General features: G+C 40.1%; 2 protein-coding genes across 3 annotated transcripts; one reads left to right on the forward strand and one right to left on the reverse strand.

Moving 5' to 3' along the window:
- The first annotated feature begins 258 nt into the window (after positions 1–258).
- Positions 259–10,173, forward strand: LOC110987040 (transmembrane protein 120A-like). 2 transcript variants are annotated; one of them, XM_022249442.2, is made up of 11 exons: positions 259–448; positions 1,847–1,965; positions 2,713–2,829; positions 3,354–3,413; positions 4,021–4,116; positions 4,585–4,674; positions 5,402–5,529; positions 5,719–5,811; positions 6,640–6,704; positions 7,077–7,145; positions 7,776–10,173. In XM_022249442.2, the coding sequence occupies exons 1-11, from the start codon at positions 377–379 to the stop codon at positions 7,893–7,895; spliced, it is 1,029 nt and encodes a 342-aa protein (XP_022105134.1). In that variant the 5' UTR covers positions 259–376; the 3' UTR covers positions 7,896–10,173. The 2 variants fall into 2 exon arrangements, with proteins under 2 accessions (XP_022105134.1, XP_022105136.1); XM_022249444.2 differs by having other exon boundaries at positions 266–524.
- On the reverse strand, positions 2,946–25,115 carry pnldc1 (PARN like, ribonuclease domain containing 1). Its single transcript, XM_022249440.2, has 21 exons — positions 24,376–25,115; positions 22,342–22,467; positions 21,543–21,579; positions 20,753–20,828; positions 20,100–20,147; positions 19,722–19,810; positions 18,398–18,501; positions 17,904–17,983; positions 17,673–17,743; positions 17,271–17,331; positions 17,031–17,100; positions 16,749–16,834; positions 15,732–15,867; positions 14,923–14,976; positions 14,791–14,833; positions 13,727–13,826; positions 13,010–13,096; positions 12,318–12,406; positions 11,392–11,490; positions 10,965–11,077; positions 2,946–4,654 (listed from the first exon to the last, which is right to left on the reverse strand). The coding sequence occupies exons 1-20, from the start codon at positions 24,569–24,571 to the stop codon at positions 11,008–11,010; spliced, it is 1,722 nt and encodes a 573-aa protein (XP_022105132.2). The 5' UTR covers positions 24,572–25,115; the 3' UTR covers positions 2,946–4,654; positions 10,965–11,007.
- Between the last annotated feature and the right edge of the window lie 202 nt (positions 25,116–25,317).

Raw genomic sequence — 25,317 nt, forward strand, 5'->3', positions numbered from 1 at the left:
CTTCAAAGAGCCTCTTTCATAAAACATTTACATTGATGTCAAATTATTTCTTAAATTTTTGCATAGTTAATCCATAAGCTTTAAAAATATTAAATACATATAAAAACATTTATATGCTTTTTAAATACCTTTTTTCTCGAGCAACACAGATAATTTCAAAGAAATAGATTGAGGTTAATGCAATGGTCAAAGGTCACTAACTTTTCTCGTATAGTTCCTGTTGCACCTTTCACAGACCCGGTTGAAAAAAATTAGTGCAGAGGGACAGAACCTGACTAGTTGTCGTGTCATCGTGTCGTTATTGTCACCTGTTCGATCATCGAATGACAGATCCGTAGTTTCATGTTTTATTTTGCCCTATCTGTTCTCATGAATTATGGCCAATTCCATGCTTTTGTCATTAGCAGAAGAGCTTGATGACCTCAATGTGGAGTTTGTTTCTTTGCAGGTAGAAAGAACTGAAATCTAACTTCATTTCTTAGGAAGGAGTAGATTTGTGATACGATATGCACTGACATGATTTAGTGAGTGCCATACGCTGTACTACTAGTAGGCCCAATGTTTCATAGGTCTATATAGCATGTATAGTGTGCAGGCCTAGCGTACAAGAAAGGAATTGCGCCCCCGACAACCCAGCTTGCGTACCTTAAAGTTGTGTTCTGGTTAGGAATGTTTGGATAACTAAACAATTTCTGCATTGATCATACCCTACATAAGGAAAATTCACTACAGAGTACAGTTCATTCGATCAGAAATTTTAATTTTCATCATGCTGTAAGATGCATAAGCCCGGCCCTTGGCTTAGATTTTTTCCCCCATGGTACAACTAATAATGAAAACATCTGAACATAGGCCTATTTGTTTCCTGCCTGGTTTATTTGTCTACATTTTATTTTTAAATTATATTTATTTTATTTTGAATCACTCAAAGGAAATTCACACAAATAATATCTTTATAAAAACCATCTTTTTACCTCATGTTTGGCTACCCTTGTTCTGTTAGTGCAATCCTCTATTCATTATTTTGTTTTTGTTCCCATATGCAATCTCATAATGTCATTTATTGTATGTGTATATCCTGGATAATTTTTTTATTATTATTCTGCTTTTTAAATATTTAATTACAGAAGAAGTAACGGTTTATTGTTGGATGTATTTATTTATTTATTGTTTAATTTATACAAGGTGCCATAAAGTATTTTTAAACGTGTGTTTTTTAAAATTTATTTTAAAAGAAAAGAGGGAAGGCCTTTGGTTTTTGAGGGATATTGTAGGGTAAAATGGGAGCATACATGTAAATGATGTGATGAAGAGCTGTGAAGATGAATCAGTACGTTTCATCTGGTTCCTTGATCTGGAACCACGAAAGTGTCTTTTATGAAATTCAGTATATCTACAATGGCTGGGTCGGGTAACAAGACGTGAAACAAAATGGCATGATAGGGTCGTCTTTTGCTGAACTCGGGTTTTCTTGCTTAAATATTGTCAAAATTTACCTAAATGAGAGCTACTAGGATTAAGGAACAGATCCTCAAGGTCTGAATGCCAGTTTGAAAAAGTGGACTTCGTTTTCCTTATAGGAATGGGGTGCTAATGGTAATGAGCCCCCAGTACTTACCCTACCCACAGTTCTTGGGTATACTTATCCCAGAACTGTGGGTGGGTCTGTCATTCACTGTGCGGTAAACAGACCCCACAGTTCTGGGGATATACAATACTTACATTCAGGTGTTGCACCTTGGTTCATCCAAATGAGGTTGTATTAATTTGCAGTTACACCCAGTCATGTCGTTAATATCATTTTATTGTAGAAGACAAAAAGATGTCACAGTTCTTTATTTAACAGGAGAAAAACAAAGAGTACAAGAAGACACTGGAGGCATTGCGGACTATCGAAAAGTCATGCATGTCGATGGTGGCTCATCAGAAGAAGAAATATGCACAAATCAGCCAGTCTCTTAAGAAGTAAGTTAACTATATGGTGACTGCATCAACTTTCACAAACTGCAGACAACCTTAAGTCTTTTTAATGTCAATTCCAGAAAGGCAGAACTTTGGACAAACTGTGGGACTGTGAGCCACAGGTTGGAAGAGAATTTTTAGTTATACGGTTTGAAGTTACCAGTCGAAGGCCTGTGAATAAACTAACACATGCTCCAACACAACACCATGCGAATCTAACAAATTCATATTGGAAAGAGTTCCATAGACAGACTCCCCTAAATTTTCCATCCGGTTAGCTATTAACCATCTGAAAGTAATAACATGACCTATATGTAACAAGTCGCATTTAGCAGGGAAAATATTAAGGTATTCACACAGAAAACACTTGGAATTTGTCAGACCAGTCTCATAGGGTTTGTGTACAGTCCGTATATGGAACTCTCTCCCTCATCTTGTAGTGACAAAATGTGCAGTCTTAGACGTTCAAGCATTTTGGCTAAATTTTATGATATATCTTCATTTATAAACCACATTATTTGCATCAATGGCTGTGGTTTACCAAAGATTTCAAATATGTGTTGAAATTTTCAAATGACTTTTTGAATACTTCTTTATTTCTTGACCAGTTGATAAAAATAGTTTCCTTCTAAACATGGATATGACACATAATTACATGAAAACTGTGACTCAAGTCAAGCTTGTAATTGGCAATAATTATGAGTTGAGTCAGTGCCCTCGCACTTGATGGGTGGATTCTTTTTTTCTCAGGAACGGTAAAGACCTCGGATTGGAGGACAAGCCAAGATGGGAGGAGTTACAGAGGCATGTCGCAGAGAAACAGAAAGTGTGCGTGGAGATTCACGAGTCGCTGCCAAGGCCATCAGAGTAGGTGCAGAGGAAAGGCAACCAAGTGTTGTGGTTACAACTGCTTCAGTGTTTTTGGAGTTATTTGAAGTTCCAGAAATGCAGAACAAATGATTTACATGACTGATAACCAGAAGTTAGGTGACACAATTTATTCTATATCGTAAAGTGTCTGATTACAGACCATTTGGCATTTGTTTACAAAATAGTCATGTCATGACAGCTTTCCAGAAACATGTCTCTTCTGCACAGTGTGTTTCTCTCAAAATACAAATGATTTGAAAGTTTCGTGTAGAATAATATTTAACGTGGCCAAGGATGCTAAAACTCTTGAGGTTGTTCAACTACCAGTACATCTATATGGCGGTATGATGCCACTAAGCATGTGATCAATTAGCATATGTGTAATTCAGTACAAGGGGTGTACATTTTGACCAGTGATGTACATATTAGGGCACAGTGTCATCAGCACAACTTTGTTTTTCTTTGCCCCATCTCATATGTGATTGTTAAAACAAAACACAAATTCATTTCTTTCTCTACAGAGGATTTCTCAAGCTGTCCCTGGGCCAAGTTAGTGTGTCTCTGCTGAGTAAAACAGAGAAGTGAGTATGTGAACTCTCCAGATCCTCGTGAAAAATACGTTAAAAATGGAACAAAGATAAAAATGAAAATTTGAAGGTGCCAAAAGGGTGGCCATATTATAAACCACATTCAACACACAAAAATCCCTTTACTTCTTGTGTATTGAAATTTTATTCAACGTCTGATAAAATCCCTTACAAAAATTAATTGCATCATATACATGTAGACAAAATCATGCTAAATCTTGGCACATACAGTCTGGCTGGACAACTCGGAGAAGGCATACATGTACATTACCTGTTTGTGCCCTGGCCTGCGTCATTTGAGAGCACAATTTCGATTGTTGGCAAAGTTGGGACTGAGCTGTGTGGACAAAAAGTTATCACCATGAATTGTTTCCTCGTAATAACTATCGTTCAACACAGGTACAGTCCCCACAACTTGCATTGCAGGATGTTTGGTGTGTATTTTAAATATTTTTATAAATAAAGTTACCCCACGTCAGAGTTTGAGTTGCATGCTGCACATATTCTGTGCCTAAGACAAAGTACTCAGGTAAAGTGTGGTGCTTAGATTAATCCAACTCTTTCTGATAGATGGCTGATTGCCTCGCTGTTCCTCTCACAGGTTTGACTACAAGGAGGAGTACGAGAGATTCAAACTCTACATGACCATCATCATGTTGATATGCTCATTTTCTACATCGTTCTTCATCAATTTCAGGTACCAAAAGCCACCAAACTCTCTCTTTTTGTCCCCAAAGTACAAGGTATATATATATGTAAGTTCTTGTTATCAGTGACAGTTTTGTGATATCAAACTGACATATTACATCGCTAGTTAAATGGAAATACTACAGGTGATTTGGTATGCCGAATATTACTTTTCAGAGATATGGTTACAAAATATTTCAAACTTCCTTAATGTTGAAAGGAAACTTCTAAAATCTAAATTCTCACTCCTGCCAAGACACTTTAAGCCCCATACATGGAGAGTAATAGTCCTTAGGCTCTGCACTCTACAGTGCTGAAGAACACCCCAACACTTGTAGGATTTTGAAGGATTTGTGTTGCTGCTTGGGTTGAGGTAGCATCCTGGACCTTGTGTTCAACGGTGCATTTGGTTAACGCTCATCATCGTGCAGTTGCTCATCCTGTCGTTGACCACCGTGTCTGGTGTTCTTCCATGCAGAGTTTGCGATGCCCTGTTTCACTTCTTGCTAGTGTGGTACTACTGCACGCTGGTCATACGGGAGAGCATTCTGCGACACAATGGATCCAGGTAAAAACATCAATGACCAGCGCTAGTGGGAACAGACATGTGAGAAGAATGGATTGATTGTTATAACTACGGTCTGACAGGACCAACCACTTGAATGCTACACCTGTCCAAATTAGGAATGTTGGTTTTTCCAGAAGGAACCACGTTGGAAAACTGGGGGTTATTATTTCATGGAATGGTCCCACACAAAGTAGCTTCTTCATTCAACAAGAGAATACAGTGTGGTTTTCAACATACACTTAAAGTCAAATCAGATGAGGTACAGGTGTCTTCTGGTAGGAATAGCACTCTAATAACAACTTTAATAATGTCATCAGGAGCAAATTATAGAGTCTTGAGTCTCTTGAATTCTTTTATTTTTCCAGTCCTATCATAACAAGGTTTTTTGTTACAAGTTGGTTTGGTTACTCCCATGGACATTGATGCTACAAGACTAAGGTTGAGCATCGGCCCAATTACAATATGGAAAGAGAACTAAATTTTCAGAAAAATATGTTCCGAATGGGGAATGGTCACTTAAAGTCGAGGTTTAAAAATTGGCTGGAAATATTGAGATCATCCCATGTTATTTTGCATCTCTCAGCTCAATACTATGCAGTAGATGAGCTGCTGCAGTAAAGATCCAGTTTTCTTGAAGACACCTTAACCCTCAGAAGTGTATTTCATTGGTGCACCATTAGCAAGAAAAGAACAGAAGTAATGTAACCAAAACAATTTTTTTTTCCAGAATAAAAGGCTGGTGGGTGTTGCATCATTATTTGTCGGTAGTTGTGTGCGGTATTCTGCTGATCTGGCCTGCTGGGGTGTCCTATGACATGTTCCGGAATTTATTCATGTTGTTCTCACTGTACTTAAGTAAGTAGACGGAGTCAAGTTGTTTGAACTCTTCTCAGTACAGATGCAAAATACAAATACAACCTTTTATATATATGAATTTGTCATTTAGTGTAAAAATGCAAAAAAATAAGAAATGGCAGGAAAGCCACCAGTTCACCCTCAAGGTTTCCTCACTAATTAATTGTGCTTGTTTTTTTTTCTTCTAAGATTTTGTACAGCTGCTACAATATTACTATCAGAGTGGCTGCTTGTATCGTCTCAGGGCTTTGGGTGAGAAAAGTGACATGTACATCACTGTAGGTGAGTTAACAGACAGGTTGAAGTCTGGATTTTACAGTGGATCTGGCGTGAAGACACGCAGACACATGCTAGGAAATTAGCTTATAAGAAATTTGGAAACTGAGTGTCCAGATTTGTCCCAGATTACATTGATTAGAATACTTGCCTGGTCAAAATAATGGGACAGAATGACAAATGGGTTACTTGACTATGCTTGGAAAGTAAGATGTTATTTTTTACACTGTTGATGTTAATCTAAGCATGGCAAACCTGAAAACATGTCAATGCTAGTGTGTCACGTGCAGGCAACCAGCTCAGCCATGGGTGAGTTAGAGTAATAATAGTGGATATTCTTATAGCCGCGCATCCATCACAACTGATGCTCGAGGCGCTGCATTATCATTATCCCTGCAAATTGGGCTTACAACAACTGAACATTCCTGAAACCATCTCAGCTCCCTGGGGAGTATACTAGCTGATGCAGCCCTACTGTATCAGGTGCACATGGCTAACATAACCAACTCTGCCTTCACAGGTGCCCGTTTTACTCCTGGGTGGAGAGAGGCACATGGGGGTAAAGTGATGTGCCCGAGATCGCAACATGCTACCACCAGCTGGATTCGAACCCCTGACCCTATGATCAGAAGCTACAGACCCCCAACCACTAGGCCACATGCCTCCAGTGGCTTCCAAGTATTTTGACTTGGGTTTGACTTCATTCCCACATCATCTGAGGTCAAGGTTGTCCCCTGGAAGCTACTTGAATGCACCCAATGTTTAATTTAGGCATGCACTTCTCTTGATTGACTCATTTGGTTTCGTTTTGATTTTTGCTGTGGTGTTTTTCAGAGGGTTTTCAGGAGTGGATGTGGAGAGGCCTTACATTCCTTCTTCCATTTCTCTTTGTTGGATATGTAAGTACTTTCCAAGGGTGGTAATTTTGTAACTGATTATGTGCATGTTTTCTGTCCAACATGATCATTGTTCTGTTTAAGTAGGCTGCAGGCTTTATGATAAACATTCATTTGTGGTTCAAAAGATTTGTCTGATCATATTGGCCGAAGAAATCAATAGTCGAACAACAGTCTTTGACTCGAGTGGGCTTGAACTTTTGTTTGGAATAAAACACTGTTTTGGTTGACAATTTAATAATGCCTATCCGTAGTTTTTCATTGTTTTTTTTAGTAGATTTTTGTCTTGTTTACCCTTTGTATCAAACCTGTTTCCACAAGATTAATGCTCATTGAAGTTGACCTAACAATCTTCCATTTTTCTACATGTTGCAGCTCTTCCAGTTGTACAATGCCTACTTTCTCTTCAAACTTTCTTTCCACCCTGAGTGTAATGAATGGATGGTAAGATATCTTGAATTGTGAATCAATTTGTTAAAATTAGTGAATGTCACATTACAGTCACTCATTGGTATCTGACAGGCAAGAAATTTAAAAGGCGCTGTTGAGGTGCTCAGGATGATACCAATGGCAAAGGGTAGAAATGTGCTGGGCCCAATTTCATGGCGCTGCTTACCGCAAGCGAAAGATTGGCGCCTACTGTAGTAGGAAATGCTGTGCTTATGGCGAACGTATGTCACGGGTTAGCAAGGAATATGGGCTTGTGCGCATGTGTACATCCCGTAACTAAGGATTCTGTGCTTAAAGGGTTAGTGGAGAATGTGGGTAAGTGCAGAATGGAGATCGTAAGCGCGGAATTCTGCGGTAAGCAGCGCCATGAAATTGGGCCCTGTACACTTTAAGTATCAAAAAGAACACAGTTGATTTTGTGGCCTTCGTAGAATGCGACAAAATATCTAGCAATGTGACATATATAGAGTGAATTCATGTTAATCAACCAAATACATAAAAATTCTGTGTTACATTCACCTCTGGTTCTCTTTAAATGATATTTGTGGAAATATCATCAGCTTAAGTACTTTCCCCTTTTTGTAACTCGGGGAGAAATAATTCTGTGCATTTGTCTGTTTCAAGGTTCCAGCTTCGGCAATGATCTTCTTCATCCTCTTTCTGGGCAACTTTACCACCACTTCCAAGGTGGTGCTCTCCAAGTTTCAAGCCATGCAGAAAAAGAAGCACAAGAAATCACTCTAAGGGCTGAGCCGACGCTGTCGCAATGTTGGGATGTAGTCATCAACAAGACATTGAAAGCTATATGACCTCCAGTCACAAGCTGCTCCAAACTGAACTGACTGTTCAACTCTCGTTGCTTTGGTAGTTACAATCGGATGTGATTCAGCTAATGAACCTGCTTGCAAATGACTAGACTGCAATGCTTCATGTGAAGTCCACCCTTGTAATATTCAATTCACTGAGGTCCTTACTGTTACCCCCCTAGTCAACACTTCAAACATTTCAAAGGAAGCCCTTGGCCTGTTTGAAAATAAGGGCTGTATAAGCTAACCACCTGTTGTGTGTTATGCTAGTGAAAGTGCTTGATTACTGAAAATCAATGAAATGCTAAGAATTTCATTTGGCAAAACACTGAATAGGTATTGACGTAAATGAAAATTAGAATAAGGAGCTGGACTGAAAATAAAATGAGTGGAAATTAACATGACTAAGTAGTGTGAAAAAAAAATATAAAAGCACAACACACTAATGAATTTTTAAAGTGGACTATGGGATTGTGAACTTTTTCTGATGTATTCTAATGATTTGGTACAAGGGCAACTTTGTGGTTTTCATCAGACCTGGTGGAAACGCAATTGTTTTTGTGAAGTGTTTTTTCTTTTTCTTGTTCTCCCAAATCCCATGGGCTTTGTACATGGGCTTTGTGACATGACTTTTTTGGTTGCCTTTGCATCTAAGTTCTTGTTTAAGATTGTTTTCATTGTAGAAATGCACTCAGTGCCCTGCTGCCACCTGTCAAAAAAGAGAAATGCTTTCATGCAATGTACAATACGCATACGCAGTACCATGTAGTGACTCAGAGTCATCTAAATTGGCTCCTAAGCTATTTAGTTTAACCCTAACCCTCCAGGGTACTTTGGCTAGAAACCTTTGGCTAGACACATCAGTCTGCATCATTTGTCAAAGTGGCTTGCCTGGCCAGTTTAACAAGATCCAACAGGTCAACTCTCCTCACTGCCAAACAGCCTGGGAGTCAGTGGTTGCCAGTCAACACAAGATCCAACAGTGGCATTGTTCAATGGGCCTAACATGGCCAGTTTGTTTTTTATAGCTCCATGGTACAACAAAGTGCACCAGACATCCACACCTGTTGTATTATGCTACCATCTGGCCAGGGTTAGGGTTAATTCAGTGACCGAACAGGAATTTTGTTGGGGTGGATTAGTTGTTCTGTTCGTTTTTTTTTAGACAAGGTGGTAGCCTTGCAACACTAAATGCGTTTCTTTCATCACCTGCTTTGAAACCATTTTTAGGCCAGGTTTTACTTCTTTGTTCCTGTATGTGTGCTTTTTAGACTATCATTTAAATATGGGTCGTTCTATGAATTTGGGGTCCAAAGTGTGACATTTTTCCGTCCCTGTTACCTCTGACATGTATACCATCTGACAAAATTGACAATGGGTGTATCACTGACGTTAATTTCAAACTATTTTTATTTGTTTGGCAGATAATTTTCAGTACTTATTCAGTCTTGGGAATTAAACAACAAGTTCTAAACATTAAAGATCAAATGCCAGACGTAACAGGGACGGGACAAAAATGGACCCCAAATTAATAGAATGACCCATTTGGGAAATGTGATCATTCTTTTAAATCGCTTTTATACGTAGAAAAACTGCTTAGGATAAACCCGAACATTTAAGTTGTGTGTACAGAGACCTTTCTAATCATGACGGTTTATTTTGAGGTACAGTAAGTCTGCCGATAAATTTTGCAATATTAACATAGTGTGAATGCTCTTTGCAAATACATTATTTAGATTTAGACACTGACAGAAATTTGAAGGAATTTGGAGACAGAAGAGTATTGTCTGAAACTATGACTGAACTGTACTCATTGAATGTCCCCATCCTGAAAATGAGCCCCTTCATGAGGTCCCTTTTGAATTTCAAGGTCGTCAAATCTAACATTTGAAAGAAATTGTAAAAAGAAATCATTTAAAAATACTGCTGCTACTGCACATTATATATCATTGTCAAGGAACTTCACACTATTGGAAAATCCACTGTTTTAAACGAAGAACGTCAAATCCACACATTTATTGCCACTATAGGTTAAGTTTGATGATACGTTTGCTTACTGATTCACAATGCCAGTAATTTTTAAGTTTTTAGTGTTACAATGCCAAATGTTCTTCATGAATTTGCTGCATTTTTGTTTGTTTAACTAATTTAAAATTTTTTATTGTGTTTGTAAATTAAAATGATTCATGTTGGCAGAGCAACATTGCACCAAAGCACGACGGGTCTTTAAAATTGTGAAATTTCTTTTTAAGTGGATAGATTTTTAAAAAGATCATCCCCACAACAGAGTTAAGCATGTTCCCAAACCAGATTAATGTTTTTTTAGATGACATGGAGAAGCCACATCAAGAGCCAATCAAAACTTGAGTCTTGATAGTCCTTACAGAAACTCTCAATTCTAACACATTTTTCCTAATGAGAGTTCAAAAACCTGGGAATGTTTTGCCATGATAAAATTAGTGACCCATCTTATTTTGACACCTTTTTGGCAATGGTAACATCTGTGCTTTGGCCGCAACAGTGTTTGAGCAGCTGTGGTCTTGTGGAAGAGGCTTGAGGACTGTTTTAAGTCTTGCCTCCGAAAGAAATAGAGCTAACAACCTCCCCAAGAAGTTCTTTCAAAGTGAATTCTCCCAAGTTTTGCCTAAAATGTCTCAAAACGTTCAATGACTCGCCAAGAGTTGGTCTCTCAGACCTAGTATCTGCTCTAACTTTGTTGGTTGTTTTTCATCCCAAATCTTCAGGCTTTCTTGGTTGTAACTGCTTAGATCAAGAAGTTGGAAAATCCGTCAGTCCCTCAAAGGAATTACTGTAGTTCTCTCCACCCCCCCCCAGAATATGCCGTGCTACCCCATACACTGAGGACCTGTTTGCTTCAATCAGTGATCTGACGTTAGTTCAATTACACCAGAACCAGGCTACTGGATGCAGCGAACAAGCTTGGGGACCAACCATTGAGACCCAGATCCGTGTGAAACAAACAGCCCCTGTATCTTATCCATCTTACCTTTATCCTGCAGCAGGGGTTTGGTTCCACTGTGAGTCAGGGTTCACTGCCTCTTGGATTGGTCTCCTAGCAGCACCCATAGGCTGATAGCTCCCATGACTGCCACAGCACCCCTGAAAAAAACAAAAACGTTGGCTTGCACTCGTTTGAAGGCATTTTTAAATAAGAATTAGTACCCAGTGTTTTTAAAGTCACGGATGAGGTTGACCATGAAACAGTTTCTCGAATGAACAAGAAAGGTTTTGGTGTAATGAATGCCCAAATAAGGACTTGGACTGAGACATGATCTATCCACGAACAGCCGATCATAAGGCCATGCAGTTAACACATTGATTGCTCATTATAAATTACAGTGCCAGAAGATATCACAGTGTTATTTAAGAACGTGGAACTAAAATTCTCTGACTGATGAAATATCCTAACTCACCAAAGTCCATAGCGTACAGGTTTGGAATGCTGGAAAACATTGTAGTATGCTAAGTGGATAGTTTTATCATTCTTGAATGCCCTCATAATGTCTTTACTCCTGCAGATAATGGAAAAAATGTTAATTAATTGGATACAAAATGCTAGCAAAGCCTCCTTTCCTTTCATAGATGCCGTGAACAGTAATAGCCTCAGCAAAGGGCACACTGACTTCGGAGAGAGAATTTGTTCGAAATACAGGATTTAGTAAGCATTTGAAATATTGGGTGTCAACTTTTTCTAGAATTGCAAATACCTCGGTGGTCCATGTGATAGAGTTTTATGTTTCATATAGTTGTACATGAAATGATGAAGCCAAAATAGCTTACATGGTGTCTAGGAGATATCCCAACATGACGTCCCTACGACTTAAACCTTGCCTTGGCTGGTAACGCCGCACAGGAAATGTACAAACACACCCCTCTATTTACAAAACTTGGCCTTGAAATGTGTTTAAGCTTCTCTAGCAAGTTAATTTCCTCACAATTTACCCACAAATCCAGGTGCTTGGTGATTGTACAACAGGATTCTCCTCAGCAATGGCAGAAACATTTTTGCATATTCATGTTCCTGCTTAATAGCTGATTCAAAGCGAACACAGCCTCTGTTACACAAGGAATTGAAACTTTGCATTAACACTGGGCCCTGCTGTACAACTGATCCTTGACGTTTCTGTGAACAATATTTGGGAAGGTGCATTCCCGTCTCTGTGGACCTTATAAGAGTACAATTCATCCGTATTTCACTCTACCTTTTTCCTCTTTCCACAGCTCCACTGTACTCGTCCCAAACCACATACACATAGTGTGGTGTACCACTTCAGTGTTACAGAATGCCAGTAAAACTGCAATAGGAAAAGATCTAAATAACATAGCTATGACGTCTTACCCTCCGTAATTTGATGTTGCCAGCAGGGCATGCCGCTTGTCAATCATCTTCACATCTACTGAAGTGTAGGTATTAAACAAGGTTGCCAGCTGGAGAAAAAATTAGAAATCATGAGAATCAAGACAAGTTATTCAATCAATGTCGAAATGAGACCACCACTTCATTTTTAACTTGAAAACTTGACAGTATTAGTATGTATGCTCCTACCAGCAAATTAAAAACAACGAGCGATTTTTTGAAACTTTAAAGCCCTCCATCTGGCAGATTTTCAATTTAGATGACTCCTTGATCCACAGAAATGCCAAAATATGCAATACCCAACTGCACATCATGTAAACTAACAATAAAGAAAACAGGCCCACTGTATTGTACAAAACGGTGCCTCGATTCAACAATAGTGACTCCATCTTCATAGGAAGAATACGACAGACGGATTTGACATCTAAAGCCAAGTCTAGATCTGCACTTACTGGAAATATGCAGGGATACATTGACTTAATAATAAGCAATAAGAGTGCTGACGTGGATATGTCACACGTACAAGTATGTGTGTGAAAGGCATTAGCGCGAGAACCAGCGTGTAAACCAACACGCGTGAGTACTCCTTTTGTTTGCACTAGACACCCGATTCACAGGGATGTCACACGTCGGTACTCTAGAGCTCCAAAAGCCTGTTTCAGACATGGCCTTACCTCCTTGGCCTGCAGTGGGGAAGGCCCTCTGGAGGTGACATAGAGTAGTTTAGGCCGCCTGGAGGCTGGATCCTCCCCGGCAATATTCTGCAAGGAAACCGTGTCGAAAACTTAAGGCTGTGTCCTATCCATTGGCTGTGGCATGAAGTAATGCACACAGCTATGGGAAGTGGCTGAAGCCGCAAGGCAGTGACTGTGATAGGTGCACATGTGAATTCAAGCCACAACCACAACTTTCACACACAGCTTTCTACCCACTCAAGACAAATCTTCCTTTTTTCAAAGAATGAGTTACAGTTTTTTTTTTCTTACATTTTGTTCCGTTCAATGAAAAGCGGGAAGGCAAAGACAACACAATGAAAGAACAAACAAGACATTGATTTCCACGTCATCTCACAAGCCTCTTATTTATTCATGCTCGTGTAAAGCCCAAAGTACAATGCCACACAATGTGATCACTGCATAGCCAGCTCACTGTGTCTTCATCAATCTAAAAGAGTCCAGAAGCAACACATGGGGAACTGGAGACAAGCCTGTGAATATCTGGGTCATGTTGGAGTATTTGATGGCCGGACACACGTGGTGGATAGAGTCTGGAGCACAGCAATTCTCTTCCGTAAGTAGTTCCACGAAATTAAGACTCGGGTGAGAATCCAGTCAAGGGCAATATGACAAGTCAAAATAATAACAAGAGTAAAGCAGTTTGCCTAGTCTTACCACATACGGTATGCTGCCTCTGATGACGTTGGTTTTATTCTCATAAGGGGCCAGAGCTGGGATGTACTTCCTGAAAGTTAACAGCTTTGGATGCATGATACTAGAGAGAAAGATCACAGAGCATACTGAGGGTCAAGACGGTGGTATGATACAGGAAATGCAAGCAATATTTGGTTGCTTGAATAATCCAACCACAAGTAGATTATCGAATATTAAGTCGGGCTTTGGTCAACTGAGAGCCAATTTCTGAAAGTAAAGGATTTCCTTTCAGAGGGTTCATGAAAATGGCCCAAAGTCCTAAACCGAAAATCTTGAACAATCTATGTACAGAGGTGTGAGTGGTCACTTAAAATTAAAGCTAAAAACAGCTAGAAAAAAGATAAAATGTAAAAAGTTCTGATACTTTTGTGCACACCAGGTGTACAAAAAAGCTGAAATTCAAGGTCAACATCCAAACAAAAAAGCTGAAGTCAGCTAAAAAGCTGAATTCTCACACCCCTGTATGTAGCACAGGACAACACGGTAATAGAATATCACCAAGTATATCAAAGTCTAACATTATTACTAGGATATCTTTACACATTCTTTGCCATACAAAGATTAATTAAACTAGGATACTACCACAAAGGATAAAAAAACATCATTATTAGGGAAAGTCAACAGGAAAAAAGAAAAGTCTAAAAGGAGGAAACACGCTTGCACTTTCAATTAGCCCTTTTGCTCAACACGTTCGGCAGCACAAGCTGTGGTGCAATTACTTTTAACCTTTTTTTCAGTAACCTGCCCTTTTGAAGTTGGTATTTTTTCTATGCAGACAAGTGCTTCCTTTTTCAAAAGATCTCTTGACAAGGAACGAAGTGCCTTTGCACAGAGACAAACCAGCTGAGCTTACCATGCGAACTGAACAGCAAGGGGTACAATAAGCTATGGGGACAGTTACTAATGGAATATATGCAGCTTTAAAAATGGAAGATTACAGCACATTTTTTCTGGAAGGAAAAGAGATGGATGCAAAGCACTATTTGTGAGTACTCTGGAATGATGAATAAACTGTTGGACCTTACCTTGTATCCTTGGCTTTTATGTAGTGAGCCATTTTCAGGAAGACTAGAGGGTGAAAAATAAACAGCGACTTTGATGAAGAGGCTCAGTGCAAGGTTAAGTGGCCATTACTGAGATGTGATGACTTCACTTACCATAACCGGCTAAGTAGGCATCAAACCCTGCTTCATGGAAGAGCTCTTCCTGATCTGTTGAATGTAGGAGAATGAAATTTGGGCTTCGAATTTTGCTAACATTTCCCCCAGGAATATGAGGGGTTATCCATTATATTTCTGTCATTTTCACAAGTGTATAAACTGTATGCTGAGGAGGGGCGTAAAGTGCCCAGATAAAAACAAGAATGATGAAACACTGCAACACAGAATTCATCATTTTTCTCTTTTCAACTTGAGTGCTCCAGGAGGGGTCCAGGGAGAAGAGTACCCTTTGCACATGCACATTAATGAAATGACTCTAACCCTCCATGGCGGATAATTTTGACCGCGACTCTGGGCTGTGGTATGCCCTGAATGGAGGGCTTTGTCCAGCAGCAGGCCCCATTGAACCAGCAGTTGCATGGTGAATAGACCGTATGTGTGGTATGCACAAATCCTCACATGACGGTGCGGTAGTAGCAGTCGTCCATAGCAAAGGGGTTAAACAATGGTTAACCCCTAAAGCTGCAGCCTCTGGTCAACTTATAGCTTCAGTGCACTCTCTTCCTTCAGTCAAAATTAAGCTTGCCACTTCATTATCTGAAAGTTTATTAGGCTTCGCCAAAACTGAGCATATACCAACCTCAAACCATCCTGACATCAACTGCATTCACTTTTTTCTCAACACGGTGCCGTATGCACTAATAACCTTGCCCAATTCAAAGGAGTAAAATCTCATCTACGGTTTCAAATATGAGGACATCACTGCTTTCCGAAAATGCAAGCTGTGATGGCGGAAGTACACTTACCATATCTGGCACAGTTCTCGGCCAATTCTATGTCAGGCATGTGTGGCACACCCAGCTTTCTTGGGTCAGTATGGAGTGCACGATAGACACGGGATAGACTTGTTGAAGCCAATGGTAGGCCTTCTTCCTCCAGATTCTTTACAGCAGATTAAAAAAAAAAGCAAATATGGCGTCTTTTCAATACGGGCCAGATTAGCGTGCAGCGGTATTGTATCGCTCATCACTGGAGTGCTGGAGAGCTTTTGTCCCCGGTGGTAATCTGCTTGTGCTGAATGCCACAAATAGTGGTATAATCTTTCAAAACATGGACAGATTTCCTCAGATATTGACAACTGAAAAAATGTTGGCAATCCCCAGCAGCTTAGTCTTTTGTGCCGAGCACGGTCTTTTGTTACAAGGCCCAGCTCTTTTGTCTGGTTTCAGGCTCCCCGGATACGAGCTAAAGCCTATGTGCTCGAAAATGGCAGCAAGTGGTTAATTAACAGCTTTGTGGATTCTCAACAGTATCTTTCACAATTGCATTACAACACATGAAGGGTTTCTTAATAGATCTAACACATAATGACGCCACCTGTGCACTTTTCTATGGGGAATCAATGTATTGGGTACCACCTCACTGTTACAGGAAAGCGCACACGTATTAAACAAAGCATGACGTCATAATGTTACAGATCTATGGATACTATTCACCATGAGGAATGGTTGACAAGGAGAAGTCATTACAATCAAATTTCTGCAACTCTGTTTTTTTTCCCAAGCAGCTTTTCACATTAATCAAGAACAGCACACGCCTTTCATAACTTGGGAGTGAAAGATCAACAGGAATTTCACCAACATCAAACGTGAGAAATCTCAGTTGGACTTTCTGATTTTTGTAGATCACAAAAAGATCTTTCATTCTGGCTAATGCATCTTGTAGATTCAGAAGTACCCACTCTTGCTTTTTAGATGTTGGTGGATTAGATGGGAACAGACATATGGAAACTGATGGTTTATGAAAACTAGGAGAGAACTAACCTTCCGGATTTCCATGATAAGGAACTTGGTGTCGTACAGGTGGGGGAATAACTTGTGAATGTTCCTCTTGAAGTCTTTGAATTTGGCTGCACGTGAACATACGACAAAACAAGAGTGCATGTTAGCAGGTGTGTTGGAGGCTTTGAAGTTGGCCCAATATGCACTCACCTTCAGAATGCTTTAACTTGGTTGATAGAGCCCTTGATAGTTCATAAATAGTGCATATGGTTTCAACGTCATAAATAAAATCATGTAGGCTGAGCAAGCAGTAATTCATCTTACCAGGTAGCGGCTTGTAGAACTTGGAATGCAGAAAAAGAAGGTCCGTCAGGAAATTGTGACCAATCACAGGCTTTGGGGGGACAAAACAACGGAGAGACTAGTCACAAGAAAACAACTATAACAGACATGTGCTCCTGTATCTTTTATACCTAATTAGTTTCAACGTGATATGCCGGAAAATCTCAGATGATGATTCGATAGTTCATTGCCTACAGAAACAAAAAACATTTAATGTTTTACCTTCTTCAGCTCACTGATGTGCCTGAAGACTTTGTTGAAGCCAGCAAGCTTAACAAATAGCCTACAGAGAAATAAAATAAGAGAACTGACAAGCCAACTGACTATAGCTGAGGGAAAAGAGATGCATTTGATGATGTCAAGCTGGTGAAAGTTATGGTTAGGTGCCTTAGGGAAATGTGTTCATCTTGACCTTTTGGAACAAAAAGTCTCTTTGAATCTGATTTGTTTAAAAAATGAAAACCGTTGCATTAACTTCAAATATGAGTATAAAGCAACACTTCACTGCAGGACAGCCTTATTTGATGGGTATCTGGTAATGCATGAAAAAACACTTAGATCCAACACCCTTTTTTTATTAAAGAAAAAAAAAACAGAAGAAATGAGTCTCTTGAAACTAATAACCTTTCTATCCAAGGTGTATCATCTGCAAGTAATGCAGCCCTTTTTTCTGGAGTCACTTTTGTTATAAGAATCTGGAAGAAAATGAGAAATTTCAATCAATTCTTTGCGCGCCACTGTTTAGCACAAATAAATGATGAAAACAATGCTCCTTTTGACGATTCAAAGTAATCTCTCTCAGGACAGACTAAAACTAAAGACGAATTTACAATGTCCTGGAGAAGAACAATTTACCTCCCCGGTGCCAACTTGTGAGGTCCAAATTGTTGGGAAACAGTCCCTCAGTAATGCCTGTATCTGAATGGACACTATGTCTAAAGGAAAACAGAACAAAATGAAGGTATAAGTTAGTTTGCTTCATTTCCACAGTACATGCATATTTGTCGCACTACAAATTATACTAACTTTGCCATTCCTTGCTGATGCATATACACTAACGCTGTAGGCTTCAGTTACTGTGTCTCGCATTATCACTGTAATAACAAGTCTCAACTAGGCAGCCATCCTACACTTTGGCTACAGTACTCAGTCTGAACTCTGATGTAAACGTATCCTATGCCTGAATTCATCATCATTCCACTGACAACTGACCTCAAAGAATGATGTTCAATGAATTCAAACTTCTGCTCAGTGGACAGCTATTTCCCCCATTTTTTTTCATATTATGAAGTTTCATGGTAATTACAAAGGATTATGCAAGTCAGTAAAAACAACCTACTTTCACTCACCATCAGAAATCTTAGTCATGCTGAGTTGGTCTCCTTCCTTGGCGGTTGGCAACCAGTCTGATATCGCTGATGTGAAACTTGTCACCAAATAGTCATCAACATCACTAGGCAGAACAAAGGCAATAGGAGGGTTTTACAGTCCAATTATGGCATCATTTTCCACTTGAGGATGTGTAAATGTGATCCGGCCATGTTTACACACAGGCGCTGCTGGCAAGTTGAACTGTCATGTGTGCACCGTTTCACCTGCAACTGATGATTCCATATATGCTACTTTCCCCATTAATGTTGTATGCACACCACGTCCTAGTCGCCTAGACGTCTGTGGATGTGTTGACCTTCAGTGGTCGCTGTGCATGGCTTGTTGTGGTAACAAATATCGCTCCTTGGGTTCCCAGTCTTGAAAAAACTATGAAATATTGCACAAATGCTGTGGAAATGACTCTGAATAGTCAGTTCTTGTGGCATTTGGCTGTGCATCAAAGTTTGCAGCTATATTTTACCTTTTTCAGAAGTCACAATTTTCAGCAAAAATATATACTGTAAAAGTAGGGCAGTGAGAGTCGACAGCTAAGGGAACGTCTCAAAAATGGGTGACGTTCCAGTTCCGTTAGACCATTCCCACTGGAATGCTGGTATTCCATCGGAATGTACCCGCATCGTAGGCACGCTCCAGACCGTTCCAGGCAGCATTCCGTTGGGAACTTGCATTCCCAGTGGAACGGTAAGATTTTTGGCATTCATTTCCTTGACCCTGAGCCTGAAGCATGGCAGCTGGAGTGCAGCATTTTGTGATTTCCTCTTGATGAAGGTTAACTTTTCTCCTGTTTTTCGTTTCCATATTCACCATGACAAAGCTTACCATGCAATGACTTTATAGAGTATATCTAGACACCGTTCATTTTGTTGTGTTAATGTTAACGTCTGTACTTGTGAGTGTTTAATTCATTGTTGGGTTTGCGTGATAGAGGGATTTATCATCGCAATGTTTCCACTCAAAAGTATTCCATCATATCAGAAACAATTAAAAAACCTCACCAGTAATTCAAGGGGTGCAGGGTGAGGTCTTCAAGTATCACGGAAAAGGTTGAACGACACGACCCGAAAGGAGATGTTCCGATGGGAACGTGTGTTCCCGTTGGACCGTTCTCACAAGGGAACATCGCATTTCCAACGGAACGGCTGACTGTTCTGGAATGAGAACACAGCGTTCCAATGGGAATGTTCTGACTGTTCCGAATTTTGAGACGCTCCTTAATTGGTACAACTAAATTCAGTATGAATGTTTATGTATTTCATACGAGGAGAAATTATTAAATATTACCTCGTCAAGATACTCTCTTGCCCCTGACATTGTTGCCTGAGTTCTTTCTCTGCCTCCATACTGAGGTAGCTGACTCCTTCATAGAAAAGCTAAGATGAAGGGAAAATGGACTGCAACATTTAGTCCATTCGGAAAAATCTCTACTTGCTTTTTACCATCACTATTCTTGCATCATGTAAAGGTTGCCCAAAAGAACAAAAGAAACTTGAAGCAATTGGCTGTCTGGTAAAATTGGAGGATCTGATGTCCGTAGTTAAAGTCAAACAAAACTAAGAGTTTTTGTTTAAACATCCCTTATCGTGATGTAGACCTTGGGCAGATGCGACGATACAAGTAGCTGTCTTTTGAGTGCAAAGGGTGCAGTAAATAATCATTTACCTTGTTGAAGTCAAAGCCATACTGACAAAGAAACTGAATACTGGATGCCTGTGGTCAGAAACAAATAATCTTTGATGAGTTTACTTTCCAATCTGTGTCAGCTTTCTGTGCTCTGTGGCTATCAAGGCTTGGCTACCACATGAAAATCTAAGACAAAAAGATCATTGTGGAAAAGTGCATTGGAGTGTGTAGTGCTGACAGTGTAGCAAATCACTAGCCAAGGAACGGTGAAATCTTTTGAGAGCTGCTTGCTGGATGAACACCTGTACACTAGTGGGACTCTGTGTGAAATTCACACGAACAAATCACCTTAAATGCCCATCAGAGATGTCACAAATCCTTAAAAGGCCATCACAATCACAAGTCATCAAGTCAGTTAAATTACTGATTTGACACATAGCCATTAATTTGTCACTGCTACTTATGACCAGGCTTGTGGAGTATGACGGCCTCAACAACACTGGAAACTAATGAGGAAAATTCCGGTGTCAAGAGCACATCGGTAGACGTTAGAAACTTACAGAACACATCCCATAACAGTCAGAAAAGCATCCAGTGAGCATCGAGACACAAGTTTACATCACATCGGCAAATGTTGTTGAGTGTCCTTCATTGACTTGCAATGCAGTCAGATTTGAAGGGAACTCACTCACCTGGCAGTAAAACCTTGCATCGACGGTGGAACAACTCCTCGGGAACAGGTAGAAATTGTAGGTATGAGCACAGTACCTGTGGATATGTGTGTGACAAATATTCAGCAATACAGGGGCCAATTTCATAGAGCTGCTTATGCACAAAATTTGCTTAAGCGTGAAAAAACCTTGTTTGATGAATCAAGTTACCAGCCAAAACTCTATGTGATGCACATTGTTTTGGAATGGTATTCACCTGTCTTTTGGTTAGCATGACAATCACATAGATTTTGAGCTGGTAACCTTTGTATTTTAAGGAAGGTTTTTTATGTGCTTCAGCAGATGTTGTGCTTAAGCAGCTCTATGAAATTGGCCCCTGTGGGTGATTCACAAAAGTGCACCTGCAAGAGTTGGCAACGTGTTGGCCAATCACGATGTGCGAAATCTGTCGACCCAATGCACATTTAGACAGGGTCAACAGATTTCACGCGCTGTGATTTGAAGCTGAAAGATGATAGATGCAAAGGGAGTACATGTCACAAATTTCCCATGTGACCCATCCCTTCAATTATAAAGTTTGCTCAAATTCCATCACTGATAGTTAATGTCTGGGTTATAAAACTTCTTTGATAAACGTTTGCTCATTCATTCTAAGTTGACATCAACAAGATGACAAACACGATGAAGGTCATTTTTCCCCTCATATCACTATGTAGTTAAAATGGAATATTCCAAATGCAGTCAATAGACAAAGCCCTCTGTATGTTCTGTGCATGTACAAGTAATCTTGGGCCCAGTTACAGAGGCTTACCTGTTCTCACTTGGGGCTTTGATGAATGCCGAAAGCCCTGTGAAATGAATGCGTCATAAAAGTCAATCAGAGTCACTTGCAATTTGGAAGCTTGTGAAACACTTTCTCTTTAACATCAAGATCAGTATTACAAGACAGCTACATGTACAGTACCACAGAAAGAGAAGACATGCAAACTCCAAGATCATTTGAATAACAAAAGTTGCTGTGAGAGAAAATAAATGACAGTATGTTCAACACAGTTGTGCAATATACGCAAATACATTTCATGATCCCTTAAACTCAACAAAACAAAGTCACACAAGTAGCTGGAAACAGTTTGACTTTAACAGCACAAGACAGGAAGACTTCCAATTAACCCTAACCCCCAAGGGTGTACGTAAAATCATATTGAAATTGTAGGATTTGGGACTGTTAGGTTAAGGACATCATTACTTATCCCTGCATACATGTAGCAGCCCTCAGACAGTGATCACTTGTCAATAGTAAAGCTTTTTACTTAGAAAACGTTGTATTTTTTAGGCCAGTCTCACAAAGTTTGTGCACATGGTGTGCATACATATATGGAGCTCTTTCCAGTGAGATATCATCAGTATTCAGGAGCCATCATTGATTGATTGAGAAGACTGATGAGAAGTTGATGCGGTACTGATGCGATGATGCTATGGGCAATTGGGCATTACATGCCAGCAACCGTACATCATGCACACTTCATGACAACTGTTTCCCCCTTTTTTTTGCATGCTTTCAAATTCACAATGTTCAGTGTCTCAGATGCACAGGGTATCTTTTGGCTTACCCAGCTGACAGAGCGTGAAGTGACTTGCGGTCTGGCGTAGCTTACTGTACCTCTCCTGTGGCGTGTCAAAGAGGCTGTTGTGGCTGTCGGAATGAAAATGCAATCCAGTGAACTCGGTGTCAAGGGCTGCAAGGAGATATGTAAGCAATGCTGAGAATTGGTCTTCTACATGTACGTCTTCCTGCAACTGAGCTGAGATGGTTCTTCTGCCTTGTACAGCAACAGTTAATTATAACGTTTAACAACACGCAACATGTGTGACCATGTTGTGACGGGCATCAGCACAGGAAATTTTAGTCATGTTGGTGTGGGCCCTGGTGTGAAATATATTGAGAAAGGCTATTTTTAATCCTTTTGTTAGGCCTACTGGGCCTTGACAGATTGCTGTCTACTATGGTTGCACCAATCTGATACACTGAAAATGGAAACCAGACCAGTCTAAAATAAATGGATCTCAGAATATTACACATAGGCCTACATATACATGTGTTTTCCTTAAAATAAATCTTCCAGGAAAACAAATGTACCAAAAAATAAAAGAAAAGATGTATGGAAAGAAAACGTACAATCTGATTGAGAAAGTATAGAAAATAAAGATGATAAAAACAAGATGAATATTTGTGCTACTTGTAATCAGGTCAACTCGTACCAGGAACAACTCGTATCCAGGTCAACTCATACCCCCAAACTCCCGCCCAAGTCATTTTAAGCAAGGTCATGCAGAAGGGGCGGAGTAAGAGTGCCTCAGTCCTTGGGCTGGGCCTACTTTTTGTTAGGATTTCCCTCCACGTTTGCGGGTCACATGTACAGATGTTCCGTAGAATGAACGGCTGGGCGACTGTATTTTGAAGCTTTACAAAGAGGATCAGTTGGCAAGGATTTATCTTTTTCAATCATAGGTTAATTTGGGGGTTAAAATCTGTTTTTTTTTCTTTTGTGGGCTTAATTCTGTAACAGCAATTAATGTGGTTGAAAAATTTATTTCTTCTGCCAAAGGTTTCTTTTCAACATGTAAAATAAACCACCGTGACCACTGCATGTAGAACAAGCAATAAACATCCGCGAACAGTGTGAGCAACCCAAACATGGTGTAAAGCCTCCAGTCCATCCCTGGACTCAACAAAAAAATACATTTTTTTAAAAGAATTTGGGTCTGGGCCACGCATCTTTGATGATGCCGCTATTTCCAGGAAGACTTGCTTAGCAAATTTATTGATTGTAAATCTGGCCTCAGCCAATTAAAAAGTTGATTCTTTGCAAGCAAAGCATCCATCGGTAGGATTGTTACACTAGCACAGTCCCAGAGTTATGCCACTAAGAAACAACCAAAAATTCACTCATGACAATAATACATGCAAGGGCACAAATTGACTCAGGTACATGTACGAGTTGATGGGGGTATGAGTTGACAGGGGTACGAGTTGGCCTGGGTACCAGATGACCCAGATTCAGCTGTTTTAGAGACCTCTTTTGGTTGAGGAAATAGACGAGGCTGGAGTGGGCCGGACTTAAACCCAAAGTTAAAGTCGAAAACAAAGTTCCATAGCCTACGTATGCTTAATTAGCCCTACTTACTAGACACTAGATGGTTAAATTCTTGTAACACGACTACTCACTAGTTTTTTGTTGTATCAGGCCCTAGGCTAAGGATGGAGCAAGAGCCAATGTCCGTGCCACACTAGTGGGGCTAGCCATAGGCCTAGTCTGTTTAGTTTGTTAAACATCAGAAAGCATTAATACAGTTTAAATTAAAAATTCAAATTTAAAAGTGAAAATATAATGCATTACAGAACAGTGTATAAGATGACGATGGATCCTCACCCTGATCATAATGCATGATTGTCAAGTCATTTGTCAACTGATGTCCGGATTGGAACTCCTTTCGCAAGGCACAGACATGACAGAGCATAGAGCAAGGGACAGATGCATAGAGCAAGGACAGCGCAAGGCTAGGCCTACCATGATCAGTGATCATGCTTACTGCACCCATGGAGGTACATGATGTAGGCCTCCATGCTGCGCCTTTGCACTTACCGATGAAATCGCACTTTTCAATGGTGCTTAAGATACCAGGGAGAAGCTCCTCGAAGTTGTGTCTTGTAATGTTCGCCATATCTCGACTCGAGTAGACAGTACATGGACGTAACCTACATGAACAACTTAAATACAAAGCTAGTTCGAAGATGTTAACTTCGAATAGACCGCGTTGCGCCGGCACGTGGCTATGCATGCAGCCGGCTTGACGCAAGTGGAATCAAGAGGACATCGGACGAAATAGTCACTCTGCCCATTTCCACTTTGCCCATTTGCCACTTAGCCCATTTGCCACTTCACCCATTCGCCGAAAAGCCATTTCTACCACGGCTTTTTGTCAAATTGAAAACAGAGGAAGCCACAGAAAAACAACTGCCAAGCCCTTTCTGAATCCACTCTCGAATACCAGAAAAGATTGAACACTCCCCTTTTCCCAGTATTTCTGTTTAACCATTTCATCTTTTGAGGTTTTTCTTTGATGTGAAGCACTCAACACAGCGACAATTGACTGCCGGGAAGCCTGAGCCTGCAGCGACAAAGTAAAAGCAGGCCTTACATTCCGAATTTCGAAAACTCAAAACTGACATGAAATGATTAAAAACCTTCAGAAATATTTCGGAGAGTTGGTTTACAGAATTGAAGCCGTGATCATGCTCCGAGTATTAACCGTGTTTCATGAGGTCTCAGTGCACACTGTTGAGAAACTTCTGAGTGTTATGGAATTCCACATCCGCCGTCGCCCGTCGTGCGTCGTCCGTCGCATCATATGTCGGAGGGGCGAATCGTGTCAGTGAAGCGCACTCCCTATTAGTCACAAAAAGTGGTTGCGCACAATAAATGTTTAGTTGAATTCTCAGAGAGGCGATATTTTCTTGTCAAGGGGCAGGGGTAGTCTGGCATTATTGGAATTTATTATGTGACTAGTATATGCTTTGCAGGTGG

The sequence above is a fragment of the Acanthaster planci genome, linkage group LG09, assembly GCF_054643075.1.
Source record: "Acanthaster planci isolate LZ-2023a linkage group LG09, COTS_SCS, whole genome shotgun sequence".
NCBI lineage: Eukaryota > Metazoa > Echinodermata > Asteroidea > Valvatida > Acanthasteridae > Acanthaster > Acanthaster planci.

What these genes read in the sequence shown, in the direction of transcription:
- pnldc1 (XM_022249440.2), bottom strand. Translation starts at nt 24,571, where the DNA reads ATGCATAGCCACGTGCCGGCGCAACGCGGTCTATTCGAAGTTAACATC. An exon ending in TGAAAAGTGCGATTTCATCG is followed by an intron (nt 22,468 to 24,375) that starts GTAAGTGCAAAG and finishes ATCTCCTTGCAG; the next exon opens with CCCTTGACACCGAGTTCACT. An exon ending in GCAACATCAAATTACGGAGG is followed by an intron (nt 11,491 to 12,317) that starts GTAAGACGTCAT and finishes CATTATCTGCAG; the next exon opens with GAGTAAAGACATTATGAGGG.
- LOC110987040 (XM_022249442.2), top strand. Translation starts at nt 377, where the DNA reads ATGGCCAATTCCATGCTTTTGTCATTAGCAGAAGAGCTTGATGACCTC. An exon ending in TCGCTGCCAAGGCCATCAGA is followed by an intron (nt 2,830 to 3,353) that starts GTAGGTGCAGAG and finishes CTTTCTCTACAG; the next exon opens with AGGATTTCTCAAGCTGTCCC. An exon ending in TGACATGTACATCACTGTAG is followed by an intron (nt 5,812 to 6,639) that starts GTGAGTTAACAG and finishes GGTGTTTTTCAG; the next exon opens with AGGGTTTTCAGGAGTGGATG.